Source organism: Gavialis gangeticus, unplaced genomic scaffold (assembly GCF_001723915.1).
Source record: "Gavialis gangeticus isolate Ggan-Ray unplaced genomic scaffold, GavGan_comp1, whole genome shotgun sequence".
NCBI lineage: Eukaryota > Metazoa > Chordata > Crocodylia > Gavialidae > Gavialis > Gavialis gangeticus.
In genome coordinates this window covers 2,143,017-2,152,724 of record NW_017728960.1, presented here as the reverse complement: position 1 = coordinate 2,152,724, position 9,708 = coordinate 2,143,017, and the positions used below count along the sequence as shown (strand labels likewise).

General features: G+C 61.1%; 3 protein-coding genes across 7 annotated transcripts in view; all 3 read right to left on the bottom strand.

The window, feature by feature from the left end:
* Positions 1 to 788: 788 nt before the first annotated feature.
* Positions 789 to 9,708, bottom strand: part of S100A6 (S100 calcium binding protein A6) — an 18,678-nt gene continuing 9,758 nt past the window's right edge. For 3 of the 4 annotated variants that reach the window (XM_019523618.1, XM_019523767.1, XM_019523692.1), the window contains exons 3-5: positions 8,850 to 8,855; positions 2,011 to 2,163; positions 789 to 1,013 (exon numbers count right to left, since the gene is read on the bottom strand). In XM_019523618.1, coding sequence (XP_019379163.1) covers positions 873 to 1,013; positions 2,011 to 2,148 — 279 coding nt within the window. In that variant the 5' untranslated portion in view covers positions 2,149 to 2,163; positions 8,850 to 8,855 and the 3' untranslated portion in view covers positions 789 to 872. Of the gene's footprint in view, positions 1,014 to 2,010; positions 2,164 to 3,094; positions 3,140 to 8,849; positions 8,856 to 9,708 lie in introns of those variants that run through there. The other variant, XM_019523536.1, reaches the window with a different exon arrangement.
* On the bottom strand, positions 3,477 to 4,516 carry S100A5 (S100 calcium binding protein A5). The gene is made up of 2 exons (XM_019523415.1): positions 4,032 to 4,516; positions 3,477 to 3,858 (listed from the first exon to the last, which is right to left on the bottom strand). Exons 1-2 carry the CDS (start codon positions 4,167 to 4,169, stop codon positions 3,715 to 3,717), a joined length of 282 nt encoding a protein of 93 aa, XP_019378960.1. The 5' UTR covers positions 4,170 to 4,516; the 3' UTR covers positions 3,477 to 3,714.
* Positions 6,144 to 7,934, bottom strand: LOC109301875 (protein S100-A4-like). 2 transcript variants are annotated; one of them, XM_019523288.1, is made up of 3 exons: positions 7,837 to 7,934; positions 6,751 to 6,905; positions 6,144 to 6,421 (listed from the first exon to the last, which is right to left on the bottom strand). In XM_019523288.1, exons 2-3 carry the CDS (start codon positions 6,889 to 6,891, stop codon positions 6,257 to 6,259), a joined length of 306 nt encoding a protein of 101 aa, XP_019378833.1. In that variant the 5' UTR covers positions 6,892 to 6,905; positions 7,837 to 7,934; the 3' UTR covers positions 6,144 to 6,256. The 2 variants fall into 2 exon arrangements, with proteins under 2 accessions (XP_019378833.1, XP_019378741.1); XM_019523196.1 differs by lacking the exon at positions 7,837 to 7,934 and adding an exon at positions 7,221 to 7,243.

Below are 9,708 nucleotides of genomic sequence, written 5' to 3'. Positions count from 1 at the left end.
CCTTTTTGAAGATGGGGACCATGTTGGCCCTCTTCCAATCCTTTGGCGCCACACCAGAGCACCACGAGTGCTTGTACAGCCGTGCCAGGGGTCCCGCAATGACCTCAGCCAATTCCCTCAGCACTCTGGGGTGGAGATCGTCCGGACCAGCCGACTTGAATACATCCAGTCCCTCCAGAAATTCCCTAACTAGTTCCTCACTAACCCTTGGCCCAGGTGCATCTCCCCTGGGGCCTGAGGGGAGCCCTGGGGGGGGTGGCTGTTCTGGTCCTTGATCAGGAAAATGGAGGCAAAGAAATCGTTAAATATGTTGGCTTTGTCGTCTGGTGTGACGACCAAATTTCCTAGCGTGTCCTGCAGGGGCCCCACATTACCCAGAACCTTCTTTTTGCCCCCTATTTTATTTAAAAAAGGACTTCTTGTTGCTCTTGATCCGGGAAGCTAGTCCCAGTCCCATCTCCGCCGAGGTGAGCTGAGCTCCTCAGCCCCGGGATGACATGTATCTGTCCAGACCCTGGGGGCATCAGGCTGTAGGGACCTGAGCCCAAGCTGCCTCCAGCAGTGCCGCAGCCTGGGGCTCTGTGTGCATTGACCCTGGGCCCCCGTGCATTGACCCTGCTCCATGTGCGCTGACCCTGCCACAGCCCCCACGAGTCATCCCCATGTCCCAGCATGCAGCACAGCCTCCCTCCATGCCCCATCCTGTCTGCTTCAGCCGTGCCGCGCCCAGCAGATTCCCGGCAGGCGCTTGCTCTTGGAAGGCGACAGAAGGGAGATGGAGCCCAGGGCAAGACATTACAAAAAAGCATTTATTTTCCAGATTGGTGCCCAGGGCAGGCCCCTCCAGGTTGCCCCGTCCCCAGCTGTGGCTACTACTGGTGCTTGACAAGCTCCTCATGGTAGACCATGGCCAGAGCTGCCAAGAAGGTGACGTACTCCTGGAAGTTCACCTCCTGGTCCTTGTTGCGATCCAGGTCGGCCATGAGCCCGGCGATCTCAGCCTCCTTCAGTTTCTGGAGCGAGGAGGATGCGTTAGGTGTGTTAACGTGTTCTGTGTGTGACCCTCAACAGGCATCAGCTGGCCTCACCCTCCAAAATGCAGAACCTGGTGAGCGCCACTAAAGGACTCACACTCCCTTTAAAAGGATAGGGCCCTCATTGCTGTTCTCTGCGCGGGAGCAGCTGAGAAGCTGGGCTTCAAAAGAAACCCAAAACATGCAACTCAGGCTCCCCACCACACCCCTGTGGAGTATAGGAATGAGGGGACTCTCCCTTTAAAGGGTGTGTGAGCTCTCTTGCCCAAAAAGCTTGCAAAGAACTTTTTTCCAACTATCTAGTTAATCTAATAAAAAATATCACATCTACCCGAAGAACCTTGCCTGCCTGAGCCCTCTGGTGGCACTCACTCCGTCCTGCACTGGAGCAGGACTGTGCACGTCCTGGGGTTGCTAAGCCAGGCCGTTAGTCACCACGCAGATTCTTTGCATTGCTGTCCTCTAAGTCATGAATAGGTGTGGCAGCCCGCCGCCAAATGGGGAGTGGGCCCGCCGTTCTGGCCTCGCACACGCATGCACACCTTCAGACAGGCATGCACATACATGCATGCACATGGCTGCACACACAACCTCCTGATCCAGACACTGATAACCCCAGGGGGAGCCTCTGCTGGGTAGATTCTCCAGCTGGGCCATGAGCCAGGGCGGTTGGGACAGTGCCAAATCCCCAAATGCTACTGCCCCCCATCCACCCCCACCCCCCAAGGGTGTGATGCCAAGCTGTTGGCTGGAGCCTTGGGAAAGCAGGGTTCCTTCCCAGCTCTGCTACTGACTTCCTAGGTGACCTTGGGCAGGTTCCCTCGCCTCCCTCCCGTCTCTGCCCTCCTCCAGGCCGGGTCCATCTGCGCTTAGCACCAGCGGGGGCTGCTCTGGGCCCAAGTGACTGGGCCTCTGCAGGTGCCAGGCTTTGGCCCCCGGGACACTACCACACTCTGCTGCCCCCAGTCCCACTCACCGGGCCGAGGGCGAGCTCCTTCTGGATGAGTTCCTTCAGCTCCTTCTTGTTCAATGTGTTCTTATCGCCTTCCTTCCCTGAGTACTTGTGGAAGACACATATCAAGGCCCCGATGGCCTGGTCCAGGGTGCACGACATGGCTGCGGGGTGGATCTGGGTTGGGGCAGAGATGCCTGTGAGCCACAGCAGGGGCCACGGGGGCTGGAGATGGGATGGAGCAAGGACAGGGAGAGTGCACGGGTGCCCACGGCTCTCTGGCATGGCTGGTCGAGGGACACCCGGGGGCTGCTGTGCAACCTTGATGCTCCCAAGAAAAGCAGGGGGGCAGGGCTCCAAGACACCCTGGGGATGGGCATGGGGAAAGGACAGGAAAGAAGGGGTAGGGCCTGGCTCTGAACAGAGATCCAGGGAGTGCCACATGGATCCCAAACCGGGGCACCCTGACTGGCCGCAGGCCTTTGCGGACGCCAGGGAAGGGAGCGAGGCAGGGTGGAGGCACTGGGGAGCGGGACAGGCAGACCCACTGCTCCCCCCGCAGTTGCTCTCAGGCTTAGTGGGGCCCACGCATGAAGCACAGGGCAGCACAGAGGCCAAACCCTGAACCCTGGAGCTCCAGGTTGAGAGACAGCCGGAGCCAGTGCCTTCTCGCCCACTGCCACGGGGTGTCAGCCGAGACCTACCAGGACAGCCCCCAGCTCGGCTGTTGTGCAAGGAGCCACACCCCACAATGGGGCATAGCACTCCCCCCACACCGCCCAGGCACCCCCCCACCAAGGTTTTTGGAACCCTGCTGCCCCGAGAAGCACTGTCTGTGCCTGGGAAACCCAGGTACAAAGCTCCCACAGGCATTGGGGGCTGCTAGGGGACCCTGCAAACCCAGCTGGAGAGAGCAGGGGGGGACAGAGGTAGAGAAAGGGAGTCCTGGCCTCTCTGTCCAGATATGGTCCCTGGAGACAGCTCCAGAACGGCCTGCCCTGCCGGGGTGTTGTGGGGGAGTGGGGCATGGGCACAGCTGGAAGAGGGTGCAGGCACAGCTGGCGGGGCAATGGCAGTAGTCTGGAGGAAAGGGAAAGCACTAACTTACCAAAGGCACTGGAGAGAGAGAAGCGAGGAGAGGAGAGGAGAGCGTGGGATGAAACTCCAGGCAGCAGGCAGCCTTTATAGATGGGGCTAGATGCCCCCCCCCACCCGCCTCACCGGATGCTGGGGAAGCCCTGCCCCTCTGCACAAGCCCTGCCCCTACTGCCCCGGACTCTACCCAGTGCTATGGACCCTGCCCCACCGCACTCAGCCCCCCAGCACAGACCGGCCCCGTGCCAACTGGGCTCTGGGGCAAGGCGGAAGTGGGTCCCCATGGTGATACGTGTGGGAGAGACCTCCCCAGGCCACGAGCTAGTGCTGCCACAGAGCCCCTGACCCACCTGTAGCAGCAGGGCCCCGGGAGTCTTTGCAGGGCCCCCCCCCCAATGCATCATCTCATGTAGCCTGAGCATCACAGGGCAGGGGCATCACCACTTGCCCTATCTGCCCCTCCCCTGCATGGGGGTTTTCTCCGTGTCCCTCCCCATGGCTCGGAGCCAGAACCAGGCTGGAAAGGGACCAGAGTGGAAAAAACAACCTCAGGCGAGCGACAAGCGGAAAGCTCTTTATTGAAGGCAGCTGCGCTGCAGCCCGGGCCAAAGGCGCCGGGCCCAGGGGGCTCCGCTACTTGCCGTCCTGCTGGAAGAAGTCGTTGTAGGCCATGCACAGGGCGGACAAGAAGGCCGAGTACTCCTTGAAGTCGATCTCATCGTCGCTGTTCTTGTCCAGAGTCTTCATCAGCTCGTTGATGTTGCGCTCCTTCATTTTCTGCAGAGCGGGGCCCAACCAGTCACATGCAGCCCCTAGGCTCATGCCAGGGGCAGGGAAACCCAGGGGGGTACGGTGGGTATAGCAGGGAGGACTTCACCCTGCAGGGTGGGAAGGCCCCGATCCAGGACAGAGAGGGGCACACCCGCTGCAGCCCCTCACCCAGCTCTCACCTGGCCCAGCCCCAGCTCGTTCTTCACCAGTGCCTTCAGCTCCCCCCGGCTCAAGGTGAACTTGTTGCCCTCTTTCCCCGAGTACTTGTGGAAGGTGAGGACCAGGGTGGCCAGGGCTTTCTCCAGGGGGGTCTCCATGCCACCTGCAAGGGAGAAGGGGACGTGGGGAGCGGAAGCACAACACCGGGGTGAAGGCCCTTGGGGCTGCTCAGCTCAGGGAAAGCAGCAGGATGCGGGCTGTGGGGAATAAAGCCTAGAGAGACTGGGGGACATGACCAAGGTCATTGAGGGGGCAGTGGCAGGGCAGGGCAGGGGATTGAGCTCAGCTCCCCGCCTTCTATCCAATCTCTGGACAGCAGTAGAGGTTTCGCAGGGCCAGGCCCCCCACCCCCTCCAGCATGGCCATTGTGTGTGCAGCCCCTTGTACCGCAGCCCTTAGCACGGGTGGGTGCTTACAGCAATGGGCTCTCCTGGCCCAGTGCATCAAAGCCATGCCCCTGAAAGCCTCCGCGTGGGTCCTTCACCATTAGCAACCCAGTGAGCAAACAGCAGATGCCCAACCGTTGCCGGCAGGGTGTGGCTCCACTGCCCTGGGGCGCCTACTCACTCACACCCGGACCAGGTGGGTCCTATTGATGAGGCTTTTCAAAGAGGCTTGGGAGGAATTAGGTGCCTTTCTGCACCTGGGCTCCTCCCCTGAACAGCCCTTGCCCCAGCTCAGTGGGACAAAAGAACCACAGCTCTCCCCCACCCGGGGGCCTGCCCTGCAAGGCTGGGGACACAGGAAAGGAGCCTCCAGGGTGCAGGGGGAGGTGGAATTAACCCCATGCCCAAGGCCCGGGCACCACAAGCCACTGGGCATTGGGGACCCTGAATAGGTGGGGTAGGAAAGGCACAGCTGCCCCATCTGCCCAGGACCCCCTGGGTCATGCAGTTACCATCCTGCCAGACCAGCAGCCCCACGCAGAAGCATTAGAGCCAGCAGCTGCTGCACATCTGGAGAGGGCAGGACAGAGAAGTCCCCAAGCCAGCCTATCCCCGCCATCTCGCCAGCCCAGCTGATGGCATCAAACCCCCCGACCTACCAAGGAGGAGATCACGGGTGCAGAGAGTCCAGGGCAGGCACCTCCTCTTATACTCTTCTGGCTCAGGCGCCAATGGAAAGTGGATGCAGTTGCCAGGATCCCAGGTCCCTGGGGTCACTGCCTGCCCATGCTTGTGGGGTGCAGCCAGGGCACGGCCTTGGAGCCAGATGGCCCCTGTGCCCACTGCCCGGGGTGGCCTGGGGTTACCCCTCAGCTCACAGCTCCCCCAGAGGAAATCCAGAGCAGAATCCAGCCCCATGCAGAGGGGATGGGAGGGAAGGGGACAGCTGGAGCATGGTATAGAGGATGTTCCCAAGGACATTGCTGTCTCCATGGCAGTGCCAGCTCCTGGCACTAGGGATTTCAGCAAGCAGGATGCTCCACAGGGGCAAGGCCCTGTTGCTTAGCAGTGCCCAGCTGGGGAGATTCAGAGCCCAAGGCAGGGGGTGGACAGCAAGGGCCCAGGACAGGTGCCCAGCAAGAGCCAAGGGTCTGCTGGGACTGTCCAAGCCCCGCCATGCAGCAACCATGGCTCCATCCAGTAGAGTTGAACCACAGGCACTGCCACCTCCCTGTGGGTGACCCTGGGGCCATGCAGCCAGCTGCCCTGGAGGGCTGTGGCCCAGCCCCTCACTCTGCCCTTGGGACCCCATGGTCACTGAGCTGGGGGGGAAGGGGCTGCAGCAGGCTCTAGCTCTGCAATAAACTCACCCAGGTAGGAAAGGACCTGGGTCTTATGGGGTCACCTGCCAAGATGGAGCCCCCTGGAGGGGGGTACAGCCTAGGAGGAGCTCCTCTTGCTGCCAGCAGTTGTGGGCTGCTATCCCGGAGTTGGAAGAAGCAAAGCCCCCAACCCTGGTCTGCTGCACTTTTCCCTGTGCCTGGATCGGACCCCTGCTCCTTTGAGCAAAGCTGGCAGAAACCTTGAAGACCCCACAGGGACCTTGTGGGGGTATTTTACCCACCCCTACAACTCCATGTGCAACACAGTCCGGAAACCGGTCACACAGCCGAAGACACGCGGGACTCTCTGGAAGTGACTTTATTGCACGGGCTCTCGACGGGCTCTCAAGGCACTTGTGGGCAATGCAGTGGGGGTCCCAGGAGGGGCCCACGCAGGACAGCCCAGGCCCAGGACCATCACTTCCTCCGCGGCATCTTGTCGGGGCAACCCTCAAAGATGTCGTTGCACATCATGGCGGCGCAGGCCAGGAAGGTGGCATACTCCTGGAAGTCCACCTCGTTGTCACGGTTGCTATCCAGGTTGCTCAGCATCTTCTGGAAGCTGGCGTCATCAGTCTTCTTCTGCCAGGGGGAAGGAGGTGGGAGCGGGGTTCAGCCTGGCCCAGAAATGCGCTGCACCCCTCCTGCAGGTCGGAGCATCACCCACCTCCCTCCACCCCATCGTCCATGCGTGCCCGCCCTGGGCAGAACTGTTTAGGACAGGGCGTGGGCACCTCCTGCCCCCTCCCCTCTCCAAAGGGGCAGAATAGATTTATCTGAGAAGGGTCTGAGCAGGGACCGAGCCCCCTCTGCAAGAGGCCACTGGACCCCTTCACAGGGGCAGACAGGGCTCCTGTGCCAGGGTCCCAGCACCACCCCGAGCACCTGGGGGTCCCAGTCCCCCCACTCACACTAATGAAGCTGGGGAGCTCCTTCAGCATCAGGTCCTTGAGCTCGGCCTTGTTGAGCTTCAACTTGTCGCCTTCCTTCCCCGAGTACTTGTGGAAGGTGGAGACAATCACGTGCAGCGCCTGCTCCAGGGGATGCGCCATGGCGGGTCTGGGAGCTAGAGACGTGGGGAGGGCGCCGCTTAGAGCATGGCCCAAAGCAGAGAGCTCCCTACCGAGCCGGGACCAGCTGGCCCAGGGGTTAAGGGTGCAGGGACAGAAGCAGATTTGAATACATTTGGGTGCCTTTGCATAGGAGGAGCACAGGCAAGGTACCTGGGTCCTGTCTTTTGTGGCATGCCCAGCTCTCCCGGCATCCCCACCAAGCCCTCCAGTCACAGCCCCTTCACCCGGGCCCAGGGGACCAGTGCTAAGGCTATAGCCTAGCCCTGCCCTGCACCCCCAGAGGGAGGGCCCCCACCTGCTAATTGCACCAAGGCAGGAGGATGCGTCACCGTTTCCTACCCACTCCCAAGCCTCCCCCGAGGTCATGTTGGCAGCACAGATGGGCGTTGGCAGCCAGCGCCAACTGCAATGACAGCCCAGGGGCTGGACGCTTAGCAGGAGCGCAGCTGGGGGGACTGAGCAATGACAGGCTGGGGGCTGAGGGCTTAGCAGGAGAATGGCTGTGGGGGGCAGGCAATGACAGCCTGGGGTCTGGGGGCATAACGGGAATACAATGGGGGGGCACAAGTACTGCAGCCCTCAGGCAGGCTGCTGCACGAGCCCAGACTCCAGAGGAGGCATCACCCTTCGCGTGGGTCCGGGGAGGCCCTTTGCAGCCCTGGCTGCATCAGAGCAGAGCCCCAGACCTGCCGCTAACCCCAAAACTGCCTGGATGCAGAGGGCAGCTCCAAGACCCAGGCCAAGTGGGGAACCCATGGCTGCCTCCACCACCCCAGCTCAGGACCATCTGCATCGGCTGCAGCAAAGGCAGCGCCCCCTTCTCCCAAACTGCAGGGCTGGCCATGTCCCCAGCCCCCCATGCACAAACCACAAGTAGCTGGAGCAGCTGAAGCCCCAAGCATCTCAATAAAACAAACCACTTACCAAGGCAGTCAGGCAGGAAACAGGCTGACAGATGCTGGCCAGACAAGCGGCTGAGCAAAAACCCTCAGTATTTATAGCCAGCGTACATGACTGGGGACACCCCCTCCAGCTCTGGAAATTAAAACAAGGCCAATGAGCGGAGGAGCGCCCAAACGTCCTGGCAGGCATTGGCTACAATGGGCTGGGGAGCCCTGGGCCCCATGTCCTGCCCTCCCCTCGGGCCCAATTTTGGGCAGAGAAGAATGGGCGGATGCAGCCACCGCCCCGCTGGGTGCGAGGGGCACCAGCTGGCACCGGGCCATGGGGTGTATCGGCAGGGGAGGGAGAGGAACAGCCGGGACAAGAGCAGGAAACAAAATTAGGGATGAACTGGGGAAGTCAGAGCTTAATGAGTCTTTGCAATCCCTGGTGGGAGAGAGGTGGGAGTGTGAGATGGGGGGTGGATGAGCATGGGGTGGATGAACACATGCATGGGCATGGCGGGACAAGGCGGTGTAAGATGGCTGCTCAGGTGAGCCAATGGCCATCATCCGAGATCTCCCTTACCCCTCTGTGTCTAAAGCACCCCAAATGGGATAAACCCGCCATGTGCCCAGGCAGCTCCAGTACACATCCATACCCCTGCCCCCCCACCTCCCCTGCCCTTTGCCCCGAGGTGCTCCAGGGAGAAAGGGCCCAGGATCCATGAAACAGTGATAAGGGCCTCATCAAGCCAAGGCATCTATTCACACGTCACCTACCCTGGTCACACAGGAGAGGAAACCCTAGGACAACTCAATCACAGCTGCATGGGAAATACCTGCCCTGCCCTGCAATGTCCCGATCCCAGACACGCATTTGCTCCGAGGGTTAATCCCAGCGAGCATGAAGCAATGGGAAGCGTCCGCAGCTCCATGACGCACAGTGCCCGAGCTGCTGTTTTGGGGGTTTTTTCCTTTTTTTTTAACTGAAATTGGAGGCAGCTGCTTTGCGTTTCATAACGGCGGGAGGGCGGTGCCGCTGAGTTGTGTAACCAGATGCTGGTCTGGCCTGGGCTGTATTCTTCCACTGAGCATCGCAGGCCCCACGGTCCCGGTCACGTGTCAGAGCATCCCCCTGAGCTGGGTGGACCAGGCTGGGGGTGTTGGAGCAGGGGATACAGGCTAGATGCCCTGCCAAAGGCTCCAGCAGCCTGGGGAAGTCACATCCCTGCAGCAGGGAAGTCCCCGCAGCAAGCCCCACACCCACCTCCTGTACAACAGGGAACACAAGCTCTTACCCGCCCGGGCCTGTCTTTGCCATTAGCCCCATAGGCAGGTCTCTGGGGTCAAACCCTGATGGTGTCCACACAGGCCCAGCATGACCTTGATCTGCATCCTTCTTCCTGCAACGTGGCCAGCTCAGAGCATAGGTGGAAGCCGGGATGGGACGAAGCCATGATGCTTGGATATGCCCAGGGTGGATCGGAGGCCACGGGGCAAACTGCAAGCATGAAAGCAAAGGTGCTGCAACCTGGAGGCATCTCCCAGCACCCCGGCATCCTTGGAGCCTGGGTTGAGACAAGCTCCAGAGCCAGGGGCAGGCAAGATCTCCCAGCAGACAGGGCTGGGAATGGGCCCAGAGCTGTACCAGGCTGGCTCCTTGCTCCCCCGCCCCCCGAGCTCTGCAGAGCTAGCAGGGAAAGAGTTGGCTCCAGGCCTGATTACCCTGGGCACTGGGCTTGGTTGGCATGGAGCTGGCTGCTAAGCTAGCCCAGAGCCAGGACCCTGCACAGCTCACCATGCAAAGCCTCTGCTGCCAGGGAGAGAAGAGGCCTGGACCCTACTTGAGATAGGAGGCCCTCACCCATCCCAGACATGGGTGCCAGATGCTGGAGCATCTTGGGGGTGCCAG